At 41.1% G+C, this 13,220-nt stretch overlaps 1 protein-coding gene across 2 annotated transcripts in view; it reads left to right on the top strand.

The window, feature by feature from the left end:
- Positions 1–13,220, top strand: part of LOC114650317 (TPA-induced transmembrane protein) — an 81,470-nt gene that overhangs the window by 43,615 nt on the left and 24,635 nt on the right. For both annotated transcript variants that reach the window (XM_051927038.1, XM_028799872.2), the window contains one exon: positions 7,845–8,026. In XM_051927038.1, the coding sequence (XP_051782998.1) occupies positions 7,845–8,026 (182 nt within the window). The remainder of the gene's footprint in view (positions 1–7,844; positions 8,027–13,220) is intronic.

The raw sequence follows: 13,220 nt of genomic DNA, 5'->3' as shown, positions 1-13,220 counted from the left end.
TGTTGGGTTACACATGGCTAATAGGAATGGAATATTTAGATTTTTTTTCTACTATTCATTTCTTTGAATAGGTTATTTATAACATGTTTTGTTGTATGTATACTTTTAATATGTTTGCTCTTGTTATATTTTTTGTTTCAATAAAGTACTTTTAAAAATAAAAAAAATGCATTGTGCTTAGTTTGCGATATATGCAGACAACTTAACACTAGAATTACCAGAGCCTGCGAAAAAACTTGTAAATCCGGCCCACCTTAAATCCCTTTGCACCTCTCCATCAGCATCTTTTATCTTCTAAATGTGTCGATAAGCCCAAGCAGCAAGCAGTCTCCTATACCATCCCCCCACCACCTCAGAACGGGCAAGAAGTTCTCCCAGTTCCTGCCTTGATTGATTATCTGGGAGTAAGCTACCCAAAATTGTAAGGGGAAATAATTTGATGTGTGTTTTTTGTCTACAACAATCTATGTAAACACATCGTTAAAACAGAAACATTTTTTATGTTTTAGTAATAAATAACAACCTTCTAAAATATGGCCTTAGAGCCTAAAAACTTTACCATCTTTAAAATATGTTATAAAAGAATAACAATATACATAGGAAGAGTTGGAGCTCTAGCCAGAAGTTGCTGTTTAATTAGCAGTTCATCAAGTCAATAAAAATAAATTAAATATTGGTCAAAATAGCTGTGTGGAACCCTTTAGTGTCATGATGCTATAATATGAACAGAACTGCAGGGGCATCCTTTTCTCTCTGTCTGGAAGAGGTGGGTCTTGAGGCATGATAGAAGTGGTGCCAGGCTTCTTCCTGCTGGTGATCCGCAATTCAACAGAGAAAAACAGAAATCGTGTTCCTCCCTATTAGCATTAACCTGGTGCACATTAGAGACTCTCCAAGCTTGCACATGCGACACTGTACATTCAGTATATATTATTCTTGCATTGTGAGTTCTTGTGATTGTGAAATTTATGAGGGAGGTGTGACATGAAAAGGGAAATGAGCTCTGGCTGCCTGTGGCTATGGTTGTGACTTCTGTCTCCTCACGACAAATGTGCATGTACTTCATGAGTCAGGCCTCTGTGAGCAAAGATTGTAGAAACACATAAAACTTGACTTTGATGTTTTCATTAGTAACATCTGTGGGATGTGATTTCTAACTATTAAAATAACTGCAAACAATGTTTTCCAAATTCCTTATTGGAGTACACAATTATTCTCTTCTCAAGCTGTGTATTTATTTAATGTAAACTTGTTTTATTTTACTGTTAATATAATGTATTACAGCAGGCAAAAAGAAAAAATGTTTGAATTATCTGTATTTTGGAAAAATAAGATAAAATTTAGAAATGTAATTTTGACTGCTGGGCTTTCATCATATACTCAACAACTGAAACATTGCATTTCTAACATTTTCAGTATAGAATTAACACATTTTTGTATGTTGTTAATCTTATGGATTTTGATAATCAAAATTAATACATTTAAACACATGGGAGAACACTAAGTACCAAAGTAATTAGCAAATACATAAAAATCCTCCTGTAACGCTACCCCTAATTACATGACATTTAAAATATGTATGCTGTTTGGATTTCTCATTAAAGCTCAGAAAGGATAGCTAGAGATGGAATGCCAGCAGTCAAGTAAACAGTGTGCTGAAGAATCGGAATAATCCAGGATGCACTGTAGCTATTCTGGAGAGGATTTCACAACAGAAGGTGTGACCATTAAGGGGCACCACCAAGTCCTAAACCCCAGACTCAACTCCACAGACATAAGTTCCCAGTTCAAAAGAAGTACTTTTATTAAACAAAGTATCTTTTACAGGCTTCTGTTCCCAGTCAACACAGAAATTCAATTCTTTCTTTTCACTTTCTCATTCTCTTTTCTCCTTCACTCCTTCCCAGGGGAGTGATGTCCAGCTCCTCTCCCAAATCTGACTTGCCTGGGTGGGGTGAAGTGATTACTTTTATGGACCCGGAGAACTTCCATTGTAACAGCATTACAACCAGGATCCACTTCCGGGTCAGTCAGAGCCTTCTTAATAGTGTGAAGTTAGTTCTTAGCAGCTGTCCATAGCGGCATCCAACTATACCAGAATGGTTCCACAACAAAACTACAGCTCCTATATTGCCCTGCAGGTGCAAACTTGGGAGCTCCACCAGGGGAATACTGCAACCCAAAATACTGGAGAAATATATAGTCCCATAATGGTGTCTTCCTTTGTCCATCCACTCTCATGGCCTCCTTGCCGGGAAAGATGCCAACAACCAAAATGATGTTTGACCGTGTGTGTCCTTTCCTTATAAAGGCATCCTGATTGCATTAGAAATCATTGATCCCATCCAGACTGCCAGGCAATCCATAGTGTCTGTAACAAAGGACAGTGAGGGGGTGAGGAATAATAGAATAACAGGGCTTGAGCCATTAGATGGCAGTAAAGAAGTGTTTTACTTTATGAATGGCCTGTTGTTACATATTGCAAAAATTAAACCTTTGCTGGGTTAGTACACCCTTTTTAGTGTAATTTGGGATTCTGCACTTCAGGGAGACCTGAGTCATAAAATAAGTTGCAAAAGGATGGCTTCTGTTGTTTTATCAATCATTTCTGACCCCAGAAGAGGTTCAGGGTTGAGATCCAGATATGGTCCCAGAAGGAGTCTTAAAAGCTCTTTCTGGTCATTGCTTTATTGAACTTCAAGCCATTAGTCGAGTGGTAAGGGCTTACCTGATGTGAGCAGGAGAGGCCAGAGTATTTGGAGAGAAAGTAGAAGGACATAGAAAGGAGTTTTATTTTGTGATGTGGAAAAGTGGACCCACCACCTCACATACTAGTAAAGGACCTATCACTGCATTAGGTAAGCTAAGGAGGGCTTTTACTAACCCATGTGTACTTGTATTAATATATCACTATTTTTCATTTACCCTGGTTACCTTCAGTTTATTCTTAATTCAGGACATTTCATTAATAACCACACATGTAAGCCAACCCAACCAGAGAAATATATCTTTCTCTCTGTCACAAGCCTACTGTACTATGATTTTCGAAAAGAAGACCTTGCAACATCTGGATATTCTTGTCTGCAATCCCAGTGTCTCTGAACAGAGGGTGGGGGATTCACACTACATGTTTCCTCTCAGGCTGCATCACACTTTGTTCATTAAAAGTGCCCCTGGCTATTGCACTTCCAGGGCACCATGCCCACACATGATATACAGCCCTCTAGAAGCCACTGTAGGACCTCTCAAACTGTCATTATGGTTCTCTTTCTTTTCAAACGGTTTTAAAGGAAAATCACCTCACTGTGCCATTCTGATGGAATTCTTGCACCTACCCTTGTATACACTGTATTTTGTTTGTATATTCTTGCTACAAAGGCTAGACTGCTGTTTTAAGTTCTTAATTTCACTAACTCTGTCCTGGCTACTCAGATTAAAATGCAAAAGATGGTGTATTTTTTCCCACTTCAATTCAACACTAAAGATTCTCAGGAGGGAGGTTTTATCTTTAAAAAATATTGTTGTAGATTGAAAAGAGTATTATCAGTCTGTGTTTATTTTTCACTAAATATTATGAGAAAGAAAATTAAAATAATACATATTTACATCAAGGAATCGTTTAGTAACTAGTAGAGCCTGTGCAGTATGTTCTTGTTGTGGTGACAGCAGAATTAACCTGACTTTTTCATCCTTGGATGCCTATGAGGAAGGAGTGAGAGAGAGCAGCACTGGGAAGAGAAGCTAAAAGACAGGTTCTAACCCTGACTTAACCCTTGATTTTAATGGAGTATTTATTGATTTTTATCTTCCTCACTTGCAGGGTGCTGGTGCCCTGCCCGGGGTTTGTTTCCTGCCTTGCACCCTATGTTGGCTGGGATTGGCTCTAGCAGACACCCGTGACCCTGTAGTTAGGATATAGCGGGTTGGATAATGGATGGATGGATCTTCCTCACTAGAGCATCTGTACTTTTATGGATTATTTATTGAAAGAAGATTTGTGTACTGCACTTCTTTGCACACATTTAGACATTTTCTGAATTTTACCATTTGGAATAAATTGCACACTGCACTGTTTTGTACCCATCTTCTTGTTATGTGTCCTCATTGCACTAGTTCATCCCCGGCTTCATGACTGTCGATGACCCAGGTTTAAGAAGGTGTCAAAGATGCAGGCAAGTTGGGCATCACAGCACAGTGTTGTTCTGTATGTGTTCCATCCATGAATTCATACAAAAATAGACATCTGCCTCACAGGACACAGCAGTTAATGGTACAAATATTTTAAAATAAAGCATTTCATTACCTTAATCTGAGGGTTTTATTTTTTTGAGTTACAACAACAAAATCAACTATTTATTTTTGTGTAGCCCAAAATCGCACAAGCAGTGCTGCATGGGCTTTAATGGGCCCTGTTTTTTAATAGCCCACAGCTTTGACTACCTAAGAAGATAAGAAAAAGCTCCCAAAAAAAAAACCTTGTAGGGAAAAATGGAAGAAATCTTGGAAAAGGCAATTCAGAGGGAGGAGGATTCAGATTATTTCAAAGTCCTGGGGCCTCATGTATGTTCACACTATAACATGGCAGACGGACAAAAACGGAAATGTTCGTACACACAAAAAAATCCAGATGCATAAATCTGTGCGAACACGAAGTTCCACGTTCTTCCGCTACATAAATCCCGGTCAGCATGAAAAGTAACGCACGTGCACGCGCCTGCTGTCCCGCCCCAACTCTTCCCAGAATTACGTCTCTTTGAATATGCAAATCAATATAAATAGCCCTTAAGCTCAGCCTTCTGTGAAAAGACAATGGCAAAAGCATGGTGAAAAATAGAAGAATTTCAGCGAATGCCAAGTGGAAGCAAGGAAAAACTTACTATTTGTTGGTTTAAACAGTGATATAATCAACAAAAGGAAGTTGATGGAGTGGCAAATTGTCAGAGAATCTTGAAAGCTCAAGTTCCCAAAGATGCACAGTGTCCAAAATAAAAAAGAAGCGGTCAGATATCAAAGTCACCATGAAAAGGCGAATCGTAGACCACCGTCTGAGTGTCATATGAAAGCTTATTAGGGTACAGAGAAAAGAAAAAAAATAGGGACACAGTGAGAAAAAAGCTCGAAATGACAACTTTAATCTCGAAATTTCCACTTCAATCACATAGTTTATTTTGTCATTAAAGTAGAACATCATAAACTTCATATTTAAATCGTTTAATTTACTAGTTTCTCAAATACCATCGTAACTAAAGTAGCATGTTAAATGATTTGTTTTGTATGTGTTCTTCTATGTGCTCTATGTGTGCGAATCACTACATGCTTCTTAAACTGACTTTCTCTTCCTCCGACAGGACACAGAATCCATTACATTTGTGATATAACAGCTCTCTGAATAATTAAAATACTGAGATGTATACTTGATATCATTTTCATGATGATAGGAATTAAAGCATGTTATTAAACATGGGAACACGGTGGCCCAGTGATAGTGACGAGCAGGCACCTCGTCCAGAGATTGTTCCTGCCTCCCGCAAGATGTTTCCTGCACCGTGCGTGACCTTTGATGAAATAATTTATTGCAGCAGTACTGTCTCTTTCAAACGTACTAACCCCCAATTCCTGTTCTTCCTTTTCTTTCTCCAAGTAACCAATCGCCACACACTCAGCTCTGTAATAGATGTTAAGCCATCTGTAAGCTTAGAACGCTGATTCTTCAAAACTTTTAAAGAACATTGAAATACCTTCGTAGTACATGTTTAATTATTCTATCCATCTATCTTTCCAGTGTCGCGCCAGCCCCAGCAGGAATACAGCGCGAGGCAGGAACAGTCCCTGAACTAGCTAGCGCTGCGCCACTGTGTCCTCACATGTTTAATTATTAACAATATATATTATTTAAATGACATTAACATTTTATCTGTATAATGTAATAAACATATTTTGCTGCATTTCATCTTAAAAATGATATCGTCATCATATGTAAATACACGCTTTATAAAGTGGCGCAGGTTGTGTAATATTATAACTATCGCAAGTTCACAGTGAGGTAATTGTACTTGTAAGTACAAACAGTTCTACAAGGAGAACTTGATGGACTGATTGAGTGCGTTTATAGTTCTTGAGATGAAACTGTTTCTGAACCGTGAGGTCCGTACAGGAAAGGCTCTGAAGCGTTTGTCGGATGAGAGCAGTTCAAATAGCGAATGGCTGAGGCAGCGTGTGCTTGATTTTGTGTACCGGTAATTCTCTTTTCGAAGGCAACCCCTAATGGGAGCAGCTGAAAGTAGAAGAAGAAGGTGCAGTGAGAGTAACAATGCTAAAGCAGCTATGGTATTTGGAATAGTTTGGCCATTTCGTGGACCATTATATTGTTACAGGTTCATTACAATCAGATGCCTTAAACTAATGAACAATATGCGGTTAATTTCAGTGTATTTGATAAAGCCGGTGTTCTGGATGTAAAAAAGAAAGGGAAACCACCTGGGAACAGCAGCACTACTTTGACGCTGGGTGCCGCCAGTTTGCAAAACCGAGCGGAGAACTTGCGTATGCCAGGGTTGGAGCTACCGTGAAAATGTGCATGGCTTTACACCAAGTTTAGGTTTTATACATCACGATTTGAGCGTGGAAACAGGCTTACGCAACATTTTTGTGCGTACGCACTGTTTATACATGAGGCCCCTGGAGACCTCAGCCAACAAGCTGCACCCCAACCACTGGTCATTCCACAGCTGAGTCAGTGCTGCGCCATCCAATCTGATGAAAGGACCCTTCTACCTGATGACTCCAGTGCTACTTTATCCGAGATGACTTTTCAATAGGCAGACAAACAACTTGGCAGTAGGGCAGTAGCACCAAGCGCCACATTTAAGTACCGAGAAAACAAACTAATTATAAATATCATACAGTATTACTAATATTTTAGTTCTAATCACTAAGACCTGATAAGCAATATGCACAGTTAATCAGCAGCTCTCGTCTGGGTGTCATGCAGAAGTAATGAGTCTTCAGCAGGGATTTGAAGGCTGAGACTGAAGGTGTATCTTATATAGTAGCAGGTAGACCATTCAACAATTTTGGGGCCCTGTAACTAAAAGCTCGACCACCCACTGTTATTTTCTTAATCCTTGGAATCATATGCAGACCAGCATCTTGAGATCTTAATGTGTGTTCTGGTTAGTAAGTAATGATAAGTTCAGATAAGTAAGCTGGACCTTGGCCATTTAAGGCTTTATATGTTACCTGCCTACTTGATATCCATGTGAATAAGGATCCAACAGATAATGAAAGTAGTTGGATCATTTAACAGATAGAAAAATGGTATCATAAATATGGTATTTATGTTTCTATAATTATCGTTATTTTGAAATTACACTGGGGCAGCACGGAGGAGTAAGGAGACCTGGGTTTGTTTCCCGGGTCCTCCCCGCATGGAGTTTGCATGTTCTCCCCATGTCTGCATGGGTTTCCTCCGGGTTCTCCAGTTTCCTCCCACAGTCCAAAGACATGCATTGGCGATCCTAAATTGACCCTAATGTGTGCTTGGTGTGTGTGTGTTTGTGTGTGTGTGTGTGTGTCCTGCCCGGGATTTGTTCCTGACTTGCACCCTGTGTTGACGGGGATTGGCTCCAGCAGACCCCCGTGACCCTGTGTTAGGATATAGCGGGTTGGTAAATGACTGACTGAAGTTATACTGCTACCTTTTTTGTGTGTTTTTAGTAGCATAATCTAACATAGATTTTTAAATTCTTTTGTATTTATAATTTTTGTATTGTTTGCTTTTTCTTTGATTTCGTAATACAGAAATATGAGTTTTTCATTGTTTTTTTTTTTGTTTTTTTTTACAGAACTAATGACACCATTGCATACTACAGGCTACAGTTTCAAGTACCAGAAGAAAACACACTGCTGCTTAAATATACACTAAATGAAGAAGTTGTGGTTAATATTTTTAGACAACATTTATATGATCAGGAGTTTGAGGAAAACAGGGTCTTAGTTATAGACCCTGCTTCACTGTCCATCCATGGTGAGTCTGAACAAAATGACAGATTGTAAATGTTTTACTGTTTAATCTGTAAGTATCTTCTGCCAAATTAATATGTTAAGTCCCTAAAAGAAAAAAAAATTAAACAATTATTTTCCACATTTTGCATGCTTTAAGTAGTCTATTTTTAGGTAATTGGCACATTTTCACAGTTGTTCTTACTGCTTCTTTCTAATATCTCCAAAGCTCCAGGAACCTTAGTTTCTTTTCCAGCTAAGTCACTGTCTGTGCTTAATTTGCATGGTCTTCCCATGTTACCATGGGTTTTCTGTGTTTCCTCCCATGACACAAAGCCATGCATCTCAGATTGACCAGAGACAATTAACTGGTCATGGTATGCATGACTGTGCCATTATATGGACTAGTGTTTCTTCCAGGAATGTTTCCAGAGTTTTTCATATAGGGTCTGGCTCTGTTTCTGTGGTGGGTTGGCTCCCTGCCCGGGATTGGTTCCTGCCTTGTGCCCTATGTTAGCTGGGATTGGCTCCAGCAGACCCCCGCGACCCTGTGTTCAGATTCAACGGGTTGGAAAATGGATGGATGGATGGCTCTATTTAATACTATAATGCAGCGGTCACCAACCATTCGGACCTCATGGACCACTAAACTCAGAATTTTGAATTTTGTGGACCACTAATATTACATTTTTTAAAAGGTACAAACAGCTATAAAATGGTGATCATAAAGCTTCCATTTATTAATGTGAAATGATAATTACACTTGTTCAATTACAACAATTAACAACAATTAAAGCTTGTTTAATTACTGTATAGCAAAGTTTCATCCATCCATCCATCTTCCAACCCGCTGAATCCGAACACAGGGTCACGGGGGCTGCCGGAGCCAATCCCAGCCAACACAGGGCACAAGGCAGGAAACAATCCTGGGCAGGGTGCCAACCCACCGCAGGACACACACAAACACACCCACACACCAAGCACACACTAGGGCCAATTTAGAATCGCCAATCCACCTAACCTGCATGTCTTTGGACTGTGGGAGGAAACCGGAGCCCCCGGAGGAAACCCACGCAGACACGGGGAGAACATGCAAACTCCACGCAGGGAGGACCCGGGAATCGAACCCAGGTCCCCAGATCTCCCAACTGCGAGGCAGTAGTGCTACCCACTGCGCCACCGTGCCGCCCGTATAGCAAAGTTTAAATTTGAAAATAACAATATGAAATAACAAAATTATTAATGCGATATTTGTTGTTCCTTGTTTGAAATTAGTTTATGGATTCTTGGTTCCAATGATATCATTTCAATATGTAAAGCGGCATATATTTCAAGCAGTGGTACTTGTTTTTGATTGCCATAACAGATGAGAATGTCTTTCCAGATAAATAGATTGTTGTGAATGGAATCAAAATTTTGATGGCCATTTCACTCAGTACTGGGTACTCACTTTTTACAGAGAGCCAAAATTAAGATCTTGATGGAGATAAGTGGAATTTAGCTTTGAGACTATCGTCAAATGATAGATTGTTTAGGCTTTCCTTTTCGTTCATGCTCAAGTTGCTATCTTCAATTTTTGACGAAAATGGGTCCATTATCCACATAGTGCCACGTCTGGGGTCCTCTCCCTTTGGGTAATAACGGCCAAAAGGTTCTGTAAGCAACCATAAATGCTGTTGAACTAGAATTATTACCTGTCGGTTGACATCCTTCTCTTTCACATACTCATCGAGATTTGGGAACACTTGTAGATCTTCTTCAGTTAATTGTGTTTGGCACAGCAATATTTTCTTTTAAAATACATCCATTTTACCTTGCACATCCGTAAGCTGTCCTTGCTGTCCTTGCAAGGATGTGTTCAGCTCATTTAACAAAAAAAAAATATCTGCCAGATATGCAAGCTTATCTAACCAATAATTGAGAGATCTTGGAACTTTTAATTATTTTGCTGCTGGAAGAATAATTTTACATTTTGGCGCAGGTCAAACAATCAGGTTAGTATTTTACCTCTCAACTGCTATCTCATCTCAGCATGAAGAAAAAGATGAGTATGTTCAGAGCCCATTTCTTCACAAAGTGCCTTGAATATTCTCTTCAATACCACCCGGGGGGGGGGGGGGGGGGGGGTATAAACGTTAACATTATATAAAGTTATTGTCTGTCTGTATACCTGCATTGTTATCACTCTTTAATTTAATATTTTCTTTATCAGTATGCTGCTGCTGGAGTATGTGAATTTCCCCTTGGGATTAATAAAGTATCTATCTATCTATCTATCTATCTATCTATCTATCTATCTATCTATCTATCTATCTATCTATCTATCTATCTATCTATCTATCTATCTATCTATCTATCTATCTATCTATCTATCTATCTATCTATCTATCTATCTATCTATCTATCTATCTATCTATCTATCTATCTATCTATCTATCTATCTATCTATCTATCTATCTATCTATTTGAGAATTGAGAGCTTTGTGTCAAATTTAATTTACAATTTTAATTACATCAGAAAAACTTTCCTTCTTCTCTTGTAGCCAGCATTGTTCTTCACTGTTAGTGAGCATTGTATGCATTGCTGTTCTGGTCAAGTACTCATTGGCTGTTAACTGTTTCAGACACAAGACGCCACCCCTAAGGCTGGTGACGTACTATGATACAATCATACTAGTTTGTTTTTGTCCTAGAAGGATGCAAAGAGTTGTAAGGATTGTTTTGCAAATGCTATGATTGAATCACTGGGGTGCCACAGTACACAATTGACAGTAATGGGTGTGCATTGCTACAATCTTCAGTTCGCTGTGATTTTCTTGAGACTATGTAAATGAAAGATCTGACTGAAAAATTCAATGAAGTAGTGTGACATTGCCTATTCATATTAGTTTAAAAAACTTAATGCTTTCCTAGTCTTTATAAATTTTCATGAAACATATTGTTATGGGATGTTTTACTATTTAAATGGAAGCAACAAATGTACAACATTCACAACTACAGTAGTTATTCTTTAAATATATCCAGATGTTTGTCATGAACATTTTCCCTCAATCTTTTCCGGATTAGGATGGCAATACACTGAACTTTGTGCTATCTGTAGTAACTTCCTGCAGCTCTTCCTAGGGGATTCCCAGACACTCTGAGGCCAACTGGAAAATTTTATCCCTGCAGCCAGATAAAATAAAATTTGTTGGCCAATTACATATTCCATGTTCTATTGTGAGAGGTGAGTCATTTTATCCATCCATCTTCATACCCTGCTTACCCAGGGCATGATTGTAGGGCAGCTGGTGCCTATCCCAGAAATCACAGAGGTAAGACATGAACAACACCTAGACAGGGTACCAGTCCATTGCTGGCTGGCAACACACTCACTCCCCAACACACAAAATGGCTAATTTAGCAATGCCAGTTCACTAACTGCATGTCTTTCTTCTTTCAAAAAGTGATAACTTTGAAAATTCTGATTTACTGCACATTTTAAGGGTCAAAGGGGCCAAAGTGTATCACACCAGCGCTGGGTACAAAGCAAGAAAACATCCCCAAATAAGCTGCCAGTCCATCACAGCTCCCAGTCATGCACACATCCACAGAGGGCCTGTTTGCAATCACCAGTTAACCTAACCAGCATTTATTTGGAGATCCATCCATCCATCCATTGTCTCCCGCTTATCCGAGGTCGGGTCGCGGTGGCAGCAGCTTGAGCAGAGATGCCCAGACTTCCCTCTCCCCTGCCACCTCTTCTATCTCTTCCGGGAGAATCCCAAGGCGTTCCCAGGCCAGTCGAGAGACATAGTCCCTCCAGCGTGTCCTGGGTCTTCCCCGGGGCCTCCTCCCGGTTAGACGTGCCTGAAACACCTCACCAGGGAGGCGTCCAGGAGGCATCCTGATCAGATGCCCGAGCCACCTCATCTGACTCCTCTCGATGCGGAGGAGCAGCGGCTCTACTCTGAGCCCCTCCCGGATGACTGAGCTTCTCACCCTATCTTTAAGGGAAAGCCCAGACACCCTGCGGAGGAAACTCATTTCAGCCGCTTGTATTCGCAATCTCGTTCTTTCGGTCACTACCCATAGTTCATGACCATAGGTGAGGGTAGGAACATAGATTGACTGGTAAATTGAGAGCTTCGCCTTGCGGCTCAGCTCCTTTTTCACCATGACAGACCGATGCAGCACCCACATTACTGCGGATGCTGCACCGATCCGCCTGTCGATCTCACGCTCCATTCTTCCCTCACTCGTGAACAAGACCCCGAGATACTTGAACTCCTCCACTTGGGGCAGGATCTCGCTACCAACCCTGAGAGGGCAATCCACCCTTTTCCGGCTGAGGACCATGGTCTCGGATTTGGAGGTGCTGATTCTCATCCCAGCCGCTTCACACTTGGCTGCGAACCGATCCAGAGAGAGCTGAAGATCACGGCCTGATGAAGCAAACAGGACAACATCATCTGCAAAAAGCAGTGACCCAATCCTGAGCCCACCAAACCGGACCCCCTCAACGCCCTGGCTGCGCCTAGAAATTCTGTCCATAAAAGTTATGAACAGAATTGGTGACAAAGGGCAGCCCTGGCGGAGTCCAACTCTCACTGGAAACGGGTTCGACTTACTGCCGGCAATGCGGACCAAGCTCTGGCACCGATCGTACAGGGACCGAACAGCCCTTATCAGGGGGGCCGGTACCCCATACTCTCGGAGTACCCCCCACAGGATTCCCCGAGGGACACGGTCGAATGCCTTTTCCAAGTCCACAAAACACATGTAGACTGGTTGGGCAAACTCCCATGCACCCTCCAGGACCCTGCTAAGGGTATAGAGCTGGTCCACTGTTCCGCGACCAGGACGAAAACCACACTGTTCCTCCTGAATCCGAGGCTCGACTATCCGACAGACCCTCCTCTCCAGGACCCCTGAATAGACTTTTCCAGGGAGGCTGAGGAGTGTGATCCCTCTGTAGTTGGAACACACCCTCCGATCCCCTTTCTTAAAGAGGGGGACCACCACCCCGGTCTGCCAATCCAGAGGCACTGTCCCTGATGTCCATGCGATGTTGCAGAGGCGTGTCAACCAAGACAGTCCTACAACATTTAGAGCCTTGAGGAACTCCGGGCGTATCTCATCCACCCCCGGGGCCCTGCCACCAAGGAGTTTTTTGACCACCTCGGTGACCTCAGTCCCAGAGATGGGGGAGCCCACCTCTGAGTCCCCAGGCTCTGCTT

The sequence above is a fragment of the Erpetoichthys calabaricus genome, chromosome 4 (genome assembly GCF_900747795.2).
Source record: "Erpetoichthys calabaricus chromosome 4, fErpCal1.3, whole genome shotgun sequence".
In the NCBI taxonomy this organism is placed as follows: domain Eukaryota; kingdom Metazoa; phylum Chordata; class Cladistia; order Polypteriformes; family Polypteridae; genus Erpetoichthys; species Erpetoichthys calabaricus.
This window is presented reverse-complemented; position numbering and strand designations above follow the sequence as displayed.